This window comes from Mustela nigripes, chromosome 4 (genome assembly GCF_022355385.1).
Source record: "Mustela nigripes isolate SB6536 chromosome 4, MUSNIG.SB6536, whole genome shotgun sequence".
NCBI classification, from domain to species: Eukaryota; Metazoa; Chordata; class Mammalia; order Carnivora; family Mustelidae; genus Mustela; species Mustela nigripes.
Window position 1 is genome coordinate 29,050,343 of NC_081560.1, and position 15,582 is coordinate 29,065,924.

General features: G+C 36.7%; 1 protein-coding gene across 4 annotated transcripts in view; it reads right to left on the bottom strand.

The window, feature by feature from the left end:
• Positions 1-4,622: 4,622 nt before the first annotated feature.
• Positions 4,623-15,582, bottom strand: part of CPED1 (cadherin like and PC-esterase domain containing 1) — a 264,988-nt gene continuing 254,028 nt past the window's right edge. For all 4 annotated transcript variants that reach the window (XM_059396509.1, XM_059396510.1, XM_059396511.1 and 1 more), the window contains one exon: positions 4,623-6,568. In XM_059396509.1, coding sequence (XP_059252492.1) covers positions 6,344-6,568 — 225 coding nt within the window. In that variant the 3' untranslated portion in view covers positions 4,623-6,343. The remainder of the gene's footprint in view (positions 6,569-15,582) is intronic.

A 15,582-nucleotide genomic window follows, 5' to 3' on the forward strand; every position in this document is an offset into this window, starting at 1 on the left:
TCCCCACAGGCCCAGACGAGCGCCCGCTTAAGGCATCCAGAGAACCTGTTATTCTAAAGGTTTCACATGCTGCTATCAATTTAAAAATAAGAAGAATGTTTTAAAGAAATGAATGCAATGGACGTAGTGTTATTTGGTACTTCTCTATTATTTATTACATTTTGTGTGTCTCTCTCTGTGTGTGTGTGTGTGTGTGTGTGTATGTACAAACACATATGCTTACACCAGAAGTGTGTATGTATTTTATCCATTGTGAGTTTTGTTTAAAATAATCTAGAATTCCCATTTTCTGAGTCCTTTATTGATACCCACTCTTCCCTAGACACAAATGAAGGAAGGTTTGGTTTTGGCTCCACAAGCTTTCATGTCCGCAGAGGCAACATAACAACTCAGTGAGGGAAAGGCATTTATTTTCACTGTATCTGATAACAGTTTACTGAAGATGATGCCCAGGGAGGCTTCCATCAGAAGAGAAATTGACTTTCAGAAACTCAGTACTTCAAAGACTTACCATGACCCCAGGGGAAGAGAAAAATACCAGTTAGGCCAATCGCCCACTTGGGAACTGCCCATTCTTCTGGGAAACAGGAACCTGAGATTCAATGTCCCTATCAGGCTCATCTCAGAGTCCATAAATAATTCATGGAAAATATCAATTTATTTATAGGACAGGTGGCCAAGAGAGAGTTCCAGATGTTTACCAATAACATGGCCCTGGAACTTCATCCTAGTGAAAGGATCCCTGTTCTTGGCAGGAATAACTTGTGCTAAGGATTGTATCCACACCCTTTTAAAAACATGCCATTCATTTTGCATAACTAATATGAACGTTGAAATGGGGAGAGTCCTTAGAGACAAGTATGAACAGAGACCAGGTTTTCCCTGGGGGGTGTGCACATGTGGTAGGAACTGATGAACCCAAATCTGTGCCATTTGATGATTATACTCATTTTAGTCCACAAAGGAATTGTTTTATTTTCCCTCTGTACAATTCCTAATTCAGACCAAATTTTATCTTATAAGTAGAAGAGGTAGCTGCAAATGATTTCATGCCCTGCCAATGACATAGGCACAGATTTTTAACAAAAGGCTCATAAAACTCTTTTTATGATACTGTAAAGCTGGAGAGCTCATGCTCATTAAAACATACGCTTCATGTTACATATAATTTAGGCAAGGAGGAAAACATAAAAACGTAAGTCTAAAAATGTATATTGTATTACGTATTAAATACACACAGAAAACACTGTGCAAGTTTCACCTCAAGGACAAGGCTAAAGACAAGCAGAAAACGTCATGGTGGGTGAACGAATCCAGGGCCAAAATGAATCGCTATTCAAGTTCTCCAGAGGATATACAGTCCTGAAGGTTAGAGGTCATTTTCTCTTTTTCCTGACTATAAATAAGAAAGCATCATTAAAGATACACTGCACTGTTCTTTGGTTAATCTAGGTGATGATTTTTGGTCCATTGAATTTTGAAAATTATTATTATTTTTTTTCCTTAGGAATGAAGACTTGTGTCTCTAAGGAGAGGTTTGAAGAGATGAGCAAGACCTGTCAAAGGCAGCTGGAGAAGGTGCTCTGATTGCGATGGGCCCAATGAATTAACCTAAGCCACGTTTGCTTCAGTGTTGGCATTTTATACCAATCCTCTTAGCTCAATGTGTTCACTATGGAGGGAGGTCAAGGATTCTGAATCCCAGCTATCAATGTCAGCTCTCCTGGAGACCAAACCACTTCTTGTGTCTAGGCAAGTATATGATTGATGAGATGTTACAACATATGTTCATTTTACTCGAATGTTCTTAGTTTCTCCTGATATTCAAATTCATTATTTAATTTTAAAAGCATATAAATTATAGATCAAATAAAAAAATCAGATCGTAGAGTGAAAAAATTAAAAATGTGGACCTTGATGCCATACACTGAGATTTCAGTCTATATTTGGAACAGTTTTAATTACAGGGAAAAAATGGAAATCCAATTGAACAAAATATATAAATACATAAATCGTACACCATCATCATTGCGTCATTTAGCCTGCCACTAAAACCTGTATCAAATTGATATATTTCACCAGCTAACCATAAAACAAGGAAATTTTTCACTAAATAGCTAAGAATCAATTGAACTCATTTGATATTTATGACACCACATTACTTCTGAATTCTGATGTGTGAATAATCAATTATAATTACTCTGCTTTTTAAAAATATCAAAACATTTTAATAAGTTTTATAAGAATTACTTTTTCATGTAATAAAAATAATGATATGACCCTATACATAAATTTCCTAAGAAGAATGTCTTGGTTAGATATAGTACATGTCTCATAACCAGCCCGTCGGCATAGATCAAATTCAAAACCTAATCTACCTAAATACGATGACCTCGTAGGCATAGAAAGCCCCCTTATTGTTGCTTTCTTTAAAGGCAGTTGTTTAATTTTGTTCTTTCTCTTAGTTGGGTTTAAGTAATTATCTTCATTTACATTGCAAATATGCTTAAAAATCGTAAATATTCTTGATATGTTTAAGAATTAGTGTTCTGATTGTGTCTTGGGTGTGTTAAAGCATAGAGATCCAACATTTGATAGAGCTGTAAAACCAATTCTTTATATTTCGATGAGCATAAAGAAAACAAATGGAGCCCCATTTTAGGAGGACTGCATGTTCTGTATCAGTTAGAAAAAATGAGTTCTACTGCTCCCTACACCAAGTGACAGAATCATAAAAGAAATATGGAAGTTGATAATAGCAGTTACTACAGCAATAAAAACATGATAAAAGGTTCTTTGACAGTTTGAAACCTTGGAAGCCTTGCCAAATGCAAAATCGAGTTTGGAGGCCCTGGCACGATCCTGCTGGCTTTAGGAGGTCTTCGGGTCTTTTGACAACTTCTGGTTAATCCCCCTAAGTTAAAGTGATCTATCAAAATGCCTTAGTTTCCAAGAGCAATCAAAATCATTTAATTTATACGCATTAAGAAAAGAAAAAGGCTACAGTAGTATTTGTGGAGCAAGGACTCCAGGATCCAGTCAAAATGGTGGAATTGGCTATAGTATCATTTTGCACTTGGATATACGTTTTTCAAGTTATCAGCCCATATGAGCTTACTCAAATTTATGTTGGTTCATTTTATTTTTTTAAGATTTTATTTATTTATTTATTTATTTATTTATTTATTTATTTTACTCATTTATTTATTGACAGCGCAAGTAGGCAGAGCGGCAGACAGAGGGAGAGGGCGAAGCAGGCTCCCCACAGAGCAGGGAGCCTGATGAAGGGCCCGATCCCAGGACCCTGGGATCGTGACTTCAGCCAAAGGCAGACGCTTAACCGACTGAGCCATCCAGGTGCTCCTGTTTGTTCATTTTAAATTCAATAATTCTAGCCACTGATGATGAGGACATTTTTCATTTTTTGTTGGTTTCTTTTTGTAAGGTGAAAATTCACAGGGAAAAATTTCAGATACTGATGATTCTTTCAGTATTTGTTCAATTTAAGGAGCCCATAGGTAATATTTAATAAGACCCTATCCCTCACTATTTTTCTCGGCTCTTAACTTTAATACTGTATTAGACCCCACCATGTCTCCCCACCATGCCAAAAAGCATTACAGCTTTGAAATAACTCTTAGTGGGTTATATGTATTTATTTTTTTACCCGTTTCTGCATTTCTTGTTGAAATCCTTCCATGAAATGGCACTGAAAGAAGAAAACAAATGCAAAACAGCATTCTGTTTTGCAAAACAGCATTCTGTTTTGCACATAAACATTACCAGCACTATTTCCATGTCAGCAACCAGTGACTTCTTCCAGTGCTATCTAAGTGGAAATTATTGTTTTGTAGAGTTGACTGCTAGGCACAGGGGCATCCAACAGGAGGAAGATCAAATGACCCAAGTGTGAGCCCAACTGGCAGGCATCTCCTTTTGAAAAGGCACCTCCTTTTTCATATGTCCCTCCAGGATCCTATTCACCTACTTGGATGGCTGGCAGATAGCTCACTGTGCTCTTAACTGCCCATACATGCGCGCACACACAATGTCAACAGTGATGCTGGGAAATGCTTACGCAGCTATTCTTGACTTGTGATATTGTCAATGTTTTCTTTAGTTGAGTTCAGTTTAGATTGGATACTAATCCATTCTTAGCAAAAATAATATACTTCCTTTAACTTTTACATCTAAAAATATGCTTAAATACCTATTCCTATTTTTCCCCACTCAATTTATGAACTTGCTAAGCACATACAAGTACACACACACACACACACACACACACACACACACACCCCTACCTCCCCAACATAAAATAAAATGTGTTTTTTCAATTAAGGAGTAACTACAACTATTCCTAACATTTCAGTACCTTATTTTTAAAAAGAAAAAAAATAGTTCTTCACGGCACTGTGTTCAAAAGTTTTGGTCATTGTACAGCAGGGTGTTCATCTGATCAAAATGCAGAGGACGTCAGGATTGAAAAATACTAGACAGTCATCCTATTAAACCACACTCAAATAGTTGAATCTGTATAATGACATGTCTGCCAAGTAGACCCTGTATGGTGATATACCTCCAGTAAAAAGGAAAGTGAAAGATACTCTCTGAACACAGACTATCACCAGCAAGACATTTATTAATAGTTTTATTACACTTGTTTCTAAAATCTATTATTTCAACAGTGAAGAGGTAAATGCCAGACTAACCTCAGTCGGACGGTTATTATAGTTCAGTTGACAGTAAATTACAAGAAACATCTACACTATAATCCTGTTATAGAGCATGTAATACATTAAAATAGGATGGAGAGGCTGCATGAATTGGCAACATTTTATATCATTAAAAAAAATAAAAAACCTAACTTACTATAGGTGCAGGTACTCGAAAAATCTTTCATTTTAAAGGGTAATTCTGTACCATTAAAGAAAAATCTATCATCTGTCAAAGGCAGATATGTTTATATCAAGTGATAGCTGTGTTTAAATATAATTTAAGACAGTTAAATATAAATTCATGTTTACTTCCATATAAAAATATATATAAAAATAGAGTATTTAAAGAGGTGGATATTCATACAAAGGAACTGATAGATCAAAATAGTCTTTTTGGGGTATGATAATGAAATTGAGGTATTTGTAACATGAATTGAATAACCCTCTCAGTTTTATTTTTCCCCCAAAAGAAAAACAATCCTTTAAAAGCCAATTTTAACTGTGGGATAGCTCTCAACAAAGAGCTTGAAAAATAAGGAAATTCACTATTTTGAAATTAACGTATAGAAGAGAAAGTTCTCAATACTAGAACTGGACATGTTGTATATGTATGCCACAGTTTTAATGAAAAAATAATTTTATGCTTACTCTAAATTTGTATTAGGTAAATCAAAATATAGTTACCAGTGACATAATGTTTGTGGGCACATACAAATGTTGTATGAAAATAAACTCCTCTGCACTTGCAAATGGCCAATCCTTTGAAAATATTTGCATAAAATGTAATCTTAAATTACCCAGGATTCTAACAGCCAACAAAAGCTTTCTTAATGGATATCGTCAGTAAAACATAATCAAATAATACACTTTAAAACTGCATATTTAATCAACTTAGACTGCAGTTACCCATCCAAGTTCACAGACAGGGTAGGAGGGAATGTTTATGAAAAGGACAAAGAGTGCAAAGTTAAATGCATTGGTGTTTTAACTGTAAAACATTACATTTCCTATCTCTCATAGAATCTTTTCGAATTCCTCGTGGAGCATCCCTGTTCTTTTCCTTTCGGTTGTAAAATTTAAGAAGTATAGGAAGACATGTTTTTCATAAACATTAGATTCACAAAGCCTAAGCCATCCTAAAGATCACATTTTCTCCTGGTAGAGGACACAAACACAATCCCTACTTGCAAGTGGAATGTAACTGCTTTTTTCTCCTTTTCAGTATAAATGTACCAAGAGAGAAGATAATGCGATCTCAAGAGCTTTATCTTTTTTGTCCACGTAATTCAAGTGTCTCTATTTCTCCTTATTATCACAATGCAATACCTAGCCCACAGTGGTTCTAATTCCTGACTATACTTCAAGTCACCTTTCTCTAGCTCTAGCTTTCCCCTTGAAGACACATGATTTTCAAGTGCACACCTCAACCTTACAAAGCTGTAGGAAAAAAGTGTTATTATTACTTTTTTTAGCCACGCGTGCGTTGATGTGTATGTGTGTGCCTGGGTTCCTGGGTGTGTGGTCGGTCCAAATACATGTGACATACAGGATTTGGTTCTTAGACCACCGCCCAGGTGAGTGAGTGGCTTGCCCCCAATTCCAAGTTCAGGCCTCCTGCAGGGAGTCTACACAGTTCTTTTACTCACGCACATCCTGCTGAGAAGGATTTCAGAGCAAACCTGATTAATTGGACCTCTGACATGATAGGAGGACTGAAAATTTGTTACAGAGTCTTGTCGTCGTCGTCGTCGTAGTTTGCTCTGATTGCTGAAATATCTCCCCACAATGTGATTACTTGATTGTTTCATTTTAATAAAGTGATATTCTTTGGATAGCTTTGATTTCACTACCTGCAAATAAAGAGCAAAAAATAGTTACAATCAAGGACATTCAAGCTCTGCATCGAGTAGTATAATTAACTCACAAATTCGGTAGCCTCTGTATCACGTGGACGTTGCCTAAAGGATATACATATGATCTATATAACCAAGAGCCAGAGAAACTTATCTTTCCAAAAAAACCCCCCAAAGCCAAAAAGCCAAAATAAAAAAAACTAACGTTGGAATTAGAATTTCTGCCATTTTACTTACCTCAGGGCAGCTGGCCCCAATGCAGCTGAGGAATAATTTTTGATGGTTTCTCTACCACACTGTTGTCTGTGCATGTGTTTGTGTGTGTCTGTGTATGTGTACTTAAGCTGGATACTAACACATAGAAAAGACGCTGATGGACCTTTGCTGGGTCACTGATTCAAACGTGGTCCTCCAAACCTGCCATGGCACCCTTTTACAGAATGGAAATTAAAACTATTTGCAGAGAGAAGAAAAATACTATCCATTGCACAGCCATAAGCTGACACTTACAATTAGTGGTTTCCTTTTTCTGGGCGCTTTGTAAGTTAGTAAGTTAGTAAGGAATCTGTAGAAATAGACCATGCCCTAGTAAGCTAGAAAATTTATATATGTTGGTACATATGTAAATTTTATGTTAAACTTTTTTGAATAGGCAGAATTATTAAGCATTTATAAAGCATAAGAGGATATATAAGAAAAATTTCCTCCCCAGCTCTGTCTCCCCACACCCAATCTCTCAGTTGACTTCCCAGAAACAACATATACTAATTTTTTTGTGATTCCATTTACAGATATTTTATGAATATCAACACACACACACACACACACACAGAAGCCATATTTATAGTCCATTTGTATGGTTTACAAAAAATTGCCCTGGTGCTATCCTATAATTTTATTTAAATTCAATTAATTAATACATAATGCATTATTAGTTTCAGAAGTAGTATAATTGCCAGTTTTAACATTGGGTTAATGTGACTCAGGTTGTTAATACCAACAGTCAGAGGGAATCAGAAAGGGATCAAAACAGAGGTTGTGGGGAGGGTCGGGAGGTAGGGAGGAGAGAAAATACTGGCAAAGAGATTTGAGGTGTGTTCACAAATGAATAACAAATCATTAATTCAATTTATTAATTATTAATTTTTAATACAATTGCAAGACATTATTTTTGGTCAGTACTGACACATAAACTACATATTAGTCATCAACCAGTTAAGGCAACACTAGCTTTCATGGATTTTTAAAATTCCTTTAAGTGCTATATGATGATTATGATGATGTAGAGCCATATTTTTTTAATTCCATATAAGAGAATAAAATGAAAACAGCTAAAAAAATACAGAATATTTAAGCAAACATGAGCAATTTATTTTGAAGATGAGTATTTTTAGTTATTATGTGCAAGCGAGCATGAACCCTTTTAGAAGATTTATTTGAGTAGAAATTCTGTAAACATCTAAACCAAAATGTTAACTGTAGTGATCTTTGGGTAGAGGAATTATAGGTGATTTAAAACGTATTCTTTGTAACTTCTGGCCTTGCCTTTTTTATTTGAATACGACAAATGTGCATTCCTTTATAATCATAAAAACGTTGAAGCTATTCCCATTTTGAAGAAAAAAATGTAATGGCAATGCATTTGAAAACCAATTATACCCTGCTAACCCCAAAGAAACGAATTGTTTTCCTGTGGCTATGGGACATTTAGTTTTTTATGATCAGGCCCTCAGATGAAGTGACTCTTAAGACCAGTGAAATCAGTGGGTTGCGGTAAGGAATCCCAATGGATGGGAAATCAGAGCTCAGTTCGCAGTTAACCACTGATTAATATTCCAGGTCCCAAGGTTGTAAGTTGCTATTAACGTGCAGCTCTTTGCACCCCTGTTTGGTTATCCTACAACTTTAAATATGATCGGGTGGGAGGTGCACCAATGTTTTTCTGAAGGTTCTGTCCATTTCGGAGGAGGTGTGTATTCAACGATAGCAAGATTAGTGAACATTTTTAAGGAAGTTTATTTAAGGAAACACTTAAGCATAAATATTACATTCAACCCTGAGAAAATATTATTTCAGCGTTCCGAAGCCAAAATAAGGTTACTTTTGTTTATATAATTTTATCTTCAGGTGTGGTTTTTGCAATTGCCAGATGATCAGCATGCTAATTAAATGCAAAATAGATAAAAATACATCCCATTGCAAAAGGTTATACAGTTCTTTAAAAATTATTTCAGTGTTTCGTGTTGCAATTAATGCTGCAGCACACATGTTGGATAATGCTAGTGTAGATGCTTATAGCAATCTCAAATGTGATTTATAAAAGAGATAATACAAAAATATGTATTTCCACTGTATTTGCTGAAACTTATAGCGTCTACTCAAGAGTCGTGTCAATATTTTGCCCGATCACATGGGAAGGTTAATAATGTATTTCTATTTTTTTATAAGATTTTATTTATTTGACAGAGATCACAAGTAGGCAGAGAGGCAGGTAGAGAGAGAAAGAGAGGAAGGGAAACAGTCTCCCCGCTGAGCAGAGAGCTAGATGCGGGACTAGATCCCAGGACCCTAAGATCATGACCCAAGCGGAAAGCAGAGGCTTTAATCCAGAGCCGCCTAGGCGCCCCAATAATGTATTTCTATTTTTAAACCACTCAGGTGGTCTCTGAAAAAGGGAGATGGGATGCTAGGGGTCTCCTCCTGCTTCTGAGGGCCAGACTAATGCCTCTCATAATGCTGGTGCTGGCGAATGCTATTGAAGATTGATTTCTACACGTCTATCTCAGGGCTTGGCCCAACAACACTTAATTCAGTTAGTTTCCTTTGAAAGCTATTTTGCAGGAAATAATCAAAGATACTAAGTGTCCTAATACTGGCTTAGAAGCAAGTATTACCCTGACACTGACCCCTGAAAAGTGACAAACCTACAGAGAAAGAATTACTTCAATTTTGATTTGTCAAAATAGAGATGTGACAAGTCCTCCCAAATGTTACTGTAAACGGAATCCAGAGCCTTTAAAAAAAATCCAGCAGTATTTTGCGCTATACCAACAGCACACAGAATTTATTTCAGTAATGCAAGCTTTAGCATTATGAAACATTTTGTTATAGGAAATTACCCAAGAATTATTTATAACTATATGATTGTTCACCTTGAAACCCCAAAGGAAGCTACCAAAAAATAATGAGATATTATAAAGTTAATATTTACAAATCATATAGCATTTCTATATTCCATCAATAATTAATAAGAAATATATTGGAGAAAAGATCCCATTACAAAGAAAACAATTTCATTCAGTTCAGCTATTGTGCAGGTGCAGAAAACACAAAGTTTAATAAAAGGAAAATATTAACAAATGGAAAGACACACCAGGTCAAATCCTCCCAGATTAATGAAAATGCTATTCCAACTGTAATCACAGCAGTATTTGGGGGACATGACAAGGAAATCCTAAAGCACATCTTGAAGAATAAATGTAAGAAAATAACCAAGACCATTTGGGAAGGGGGGGGAAACCAGTGATGATGTGGGATTTTTCAATTCCAGATGTTCACTCATCGATTTTAATTGAGTCTACCATCAGCCTACCATAGATCCAATTTATTGGTTGCATAAGCCAAGTATAAGCAGAATTCAATACTGTGATAGAAAAAATAGGAGTGTTCGTACTACATTAAAGTGCATTTCATAAACTGCTATTCTTTCCTAAAAAAGTTTATGGAACAGTAAGGTAGTTCTAAATAAAGCCCAGTGTTACATAAATCTAGTGACCATAAATTTGACAGCCTAAGAGTTTTAATGACTTGGAATTAAAATCAAGAGTGTATGTTTAAAATGGAGATATGTACCAAACTGCTAATAGAATCTCCAGTGGGGAAAGAAGTGAGACTTAATGGGTGTATATGATCAAAAGATGGGAATTTTCTCTCTCTTTTTTGAGAGAGAGAGAGAGAGCAAACACACATATGTGTGAGGGTGGGGAGGGGGCAGAGGGAGAGGGAGAAAGAGAATCTTGAGTAGGCTCCATACCCCGCCTGGAGCCCTACACAGGGCTCGATCTCACAACTCTGAGATCATTACCTGAGCTGAAATCAAGAGTTGGATGCTTAACCAACTGAGTAACCCAGGGACCCCAGGAATTATTTTTTAAGATTTTATTTTTAAGTATTCTTTACACCTAATGTGAGGCTTGAACCCATGACTCTGAAATCAAGAGTCTCCTGCTCCACTGACCGAGCCATGTAGGTGCCCCTAAAGGCAGGAATTTTTTGTTTTTATTGTATATAGTTATTTTTATATTTTTACAGTTAGCAAGAGTTTGTCTAATCCTTTCACAATAGAAAAACAGCAGAAGAGGAACAAAATGATGCCATATCTTATAAAATTAAAATGGATTATTGATGACTTAATGATTTATTTTTTTCTACATTGTATCCAACTTTCAATCTTCAGAGCTCTCTGCAAGGAAACACATGGAGTAATTCAGACATGGTCCCTCCCCTCAAGGGGGCTATATAAAGACACATGTCTAAGATACTTGAAGTAAGAACAAGAATGAAATGACTTCAAAGACATTGTCTGAGACTCACTCCCCAAGGTCAGGCACCATGTTGTTTCCATGTAATGAATAGTTCCTTCGTACATTACTTAGTACTAATTTATGGTGGGTATGCTCATCTGTTCACAGAGCTTTATTTCCTTGAGCTTATTTGTTAAATTCAGTATGCAGCATTGCTGTCAAACTACTATCTCCAAGTTTCAAAATATTACTGTATTTTACCTACTCTTACGGATTCTAAAGTGAAGGAAAAGAACTTAGGTACAGTTTTTAGGCTTGGAAATGTTATGCAAGTGAAAGATGTTTGATACCTGTACAATGAAGAGCTAATTGCTTCTTTCCTTTGATCTCTTGTGTGGAAATGTGCTCATTTGGGTCCTTCCCAAAAATCAGAGGACCATTTGGGATTCTTAAAATCCAAATAAAGTGTCAAGTGGAATGTGGCTTTGAAAGAGAGATGTTAGCAATACAAATGTTAGGTTACCTCCGGGGGCACAATAGTAATAATAATAATAGACAATAAAAGTGAGCTATTGGAAAACACCAGTGAAAGAGTTAGGCATTAAACCGAAGACAAGACCCTAAATGCTTCTGTATGGTGGTCACCTCAAAAAGAGACAACTTCTGTTTGATGCTTCTTTAAACTTGGGTGCCCATAACTCAAGCACTGAGAAAGAGACATATCTATCCAGAGGGATAAGGATAAGGAACTATCATACATAGTTAAGTGATGCATATATATGTGATTGGCTGCATGTTGACATTATTCCAAACACAAATGTTAAATGGCAATTATTTTGACACTGTCAAATGATCCAAAGTCTCTAGCTTTGTGTGTATGTGTTGCTGTTTATTTTCTTTTTGTGAGTTTATCTGTGAAATTATATTTAAAATGAGGAAATGAGAGTGAAGGAAAATTGGTCTTTGTGAAGTGTGATCACCTGGTCAGATCAGCATTGCTCTATAATCACAAGTAAAAGTGTAGTAACAAAAGTTATTTTCCTCTGGCAGTGTTCACATTTAGATGAAGTAACATGTAGACATAGACTTTCAAGTGAAGATTACACTGTTTCAAAACAACAACATAGTTTTAATATATTAACTATAGAAACATAGAAAGGAGAAATTTTGGTGCTGGAATCAAGTGCTGTCATGATAACATATTATAGAATATGGAAATGACCACATTTTTCTGTGACTCAGAGTAACAGGAATTTAAAATTCTGTGCTTGGACATGCAGAAGTAACTTTTACTTTTTCATAGGTTTCCTATATGCTAAGAGACCTCCTAGCTTATGATTGTAGATCTTTCCACATCTCCACATAATTAAAGACTTGGGCACACAAACATTTTAGAAGGCATACAAATGGCTACAGTTCAACTTGACTGGCTTTGTCCTCTGGCTATTGTAGGACTAGCCAAACAAATGAAAATCTATTAATAAATTACACAGTAAAACCCACATTGCGACTTTTACTATTAAATGCATGTAACTTTAACACTCAAAATTGATTTCACATAAATATTAATCAGAATGAGTATATTACCATGTCAATTAACAGTTGCATCTAAAATAACTTTGAATTTTCAAAAAGTCAGTACAAAAAGGGAGAGCTTGGTGAATTGGAAACGTGTCAGGCGTATTAGAAGCAAATACCTTTCCTAAAACCGATCTTAACCTGAGTAACACCCAAGGAACTTCTGATGTGGTTCCAGATCCACAGAACAAAATAGAAAACAATTTTCCGTGGGTCAAGTGTTCCAAAATCTCTCTAGCCTGGATTAAGGGGGATGTTCTGATTATAAACGTGTTCCATGGACATGGATGGGCTAGGAAGAGCAACGGGAGTAGTGGCTTTCCAAGGCTGGAAAACCTGACATTGACCAACATGTGCTCGTGTGGTCTTTTAAGATAAATGCATACGATTGAAGTACTTTTTATTTGGTATAGTCATTCTGCAGACATGACATTCAATCCAAGATCCAGTCACCAAATTTACAACCAGCTGAAAAAGTAGCCCAAGAATTCACAGAAACGGAATAAAAACAAAGCAACAAACAACAGCTAGAAGCCAGTCCTTATAATTCATAGTTCCATTTCAGGAAATCATGCAATTTTTTACAGATAATAATGATTTTTTTTTCATCTACCCCCCCTAATATTTAATCATGGCCACATGAAATAAGCTATGTTTTGACTGAAGGGAGTCCAATTTCTGAATGGGTCTAAGATGCTGAGGATTAGAAGGCAAGACTAAAGTTTTCTTTAGGAATGAGGAATTGTTTTTTGCTTTTGGTGTTTCCAGATTTGCAATGTCTCCGTCTTTCCCCCTACCTCCCAATCTCCAGGGCTTCTTACTCTGACAGCTGAGCCTTTTTAACTTCTGCCCCTCAGACAGGCCTCAGTTTCCAGCTCTGGGGATGAATTCTGCTCTGAGGTGGAGAGACTGATTAGAAGGAGCCAGAGACCAGTAGTTTACCATATCCAGTGAAACTGTGGTTCCCTCTTGTACTCCTCGGGAGTTCTCCAGAGACTAAGTCCCGTTTCAAACTCTGTTTTCTAAGTGGTTGGATATTCATGTCACTGAATTCTTGATATTATTTGAATGACCTTCATTTGTTCAATGGATTACAAGCTAAGTTCCTACCCTGCTGTAGTTCCATGTACTTTTTGGGTCTTGGAATCTATTTTGACCTTCACTCACAGGTATCTCTTTCCATCGGTCTCTCTGGTTTTATTTAAGCATATGGTACCAAAATGTCACTTAGAAACAATTTGTGTGGACCAACATTCCAACTGCTGGCTTCACTATAGAGATTCGCTCAGCACTACTGGGGCCTTTGAAAGGGGAGCCTCCACTGGGCCACTCAATTTCTTGTCAGAGGAACCCTCTACCCCTTGTCCAAGGTGGTACGTGCCCATCTATGCCCTTCTGCTGGTCTACTGGTATTCCACAGGGTCTGGGGAGAAAGTATAGGAGCTCCGTCCTTCAGGGCCAACTTTCCCTTTCATTTTTCTGATTTCAGCCTCTAGATTAACTTGTTCTTTTCTGTACCTGTGTTTCTGAGTCCATCTCTGATGTTCAATTTTAACAGAAATCGTATCTATGGATGTAGGTTCTTGGCTGCATGTGGTGGGGTAAGGGGTCCACCAATTTTGCATACAGACTTTCCGACCTGTGTCTCAGCTCTGCCTTCTTCTGCCCCTACTTCCCTCTCCCCGCTTCAGGCCTGGACCATTCAGAGGATCTGTGGGCAAGTGTGTTTCGCCTCTAGTTGGAGATTCTCCTCTCTCACATTTTACATTGTAACTTCCTTTGCAGGCTAAGTTAAACTTCTTAGAATGAATTCAGATTTCTTGCCATTATGAGTTATTTCTTCTTATTCTGTCTTAGTGGGGAATGGTGGTGAATAGCTTAATGTCTTTAAGGTCTTTTGGTGGAGTTTCAAGTGGAAGAGAAGATAAATGCTTGTGGTCATTCTGCCACATTTAATCTGTACTCCCCACATGATTTTTGACCTCATCCTCTATGCTAGTTTTTCCAAAGTGTGTTTAGTGAGGTGTTAATAGTTGTTATGAATAAAAGGAAAGTGGTTCTGTGGTCAAAATGTTTGAGAAAAACTGGGTCAAATGGAGCTAAATAGTTTCTTTGCTGTAAGAGCTTTTTGGATCATTTAAAATACTAATATTATTTGAGAATCTTTACAGTAGAGGGGTGTACAGAGTTTCCCAAACCACAGATCCTGTTTTCACTAGGCTAGAACATCAAAACATAGAGTAGGGAATGTTAATCAAGGCAGTTCAGAGTCCATCTTAGCTTGACTCTTAAAGCTTTGGTAGTAAATCCCCCGAAATGAGGGTTTATGGCAAAAAACAAAAAGAAAATAAAAAAAAAACCCATGAGATACTTACGGATCAACATCTCATCTGAATTCATTCTCAGCAGGCACTGATCTGTAATCTAATCACCTGGCAGAAAAAGCTAGAATTCTTGGAGACAATAGACTGAGCACTGGGGAAAAAAAAAAAAATTGTCTAGGATCACTTTCCCCCAAAAGGGGTTTAGGAATGGTAGGCAGTGAAACTCCTGTGACTCGTCTTTAGTGATAAGGCCATTGAAAGGTGTTAAATGACAACATTGGATTGGAACCACAGAAACATCCTGGTGGGGAAGTCAAGGATGAATTTGAGAAATTGAAAGTGAAGCTTCCAAGATGGAAATATTGCAGAAGTCCAGGGCAAGTAAATGATAGAGAAGAAGGAAACTGCAGCCAACCTCATTCATTTATCAGCACCCTCCCACGATGTACAGTGTCCTTGACCAGATCCTCGCCCACATTACCAAGAACCTTCCTCTTATGTATCCCTAAGTATGGATTATTCCCTTTCTGCCTATAAACATGAGAAGTAGTTCCTCCTATAAACTGCTCCCAGACCACTTTCTTTT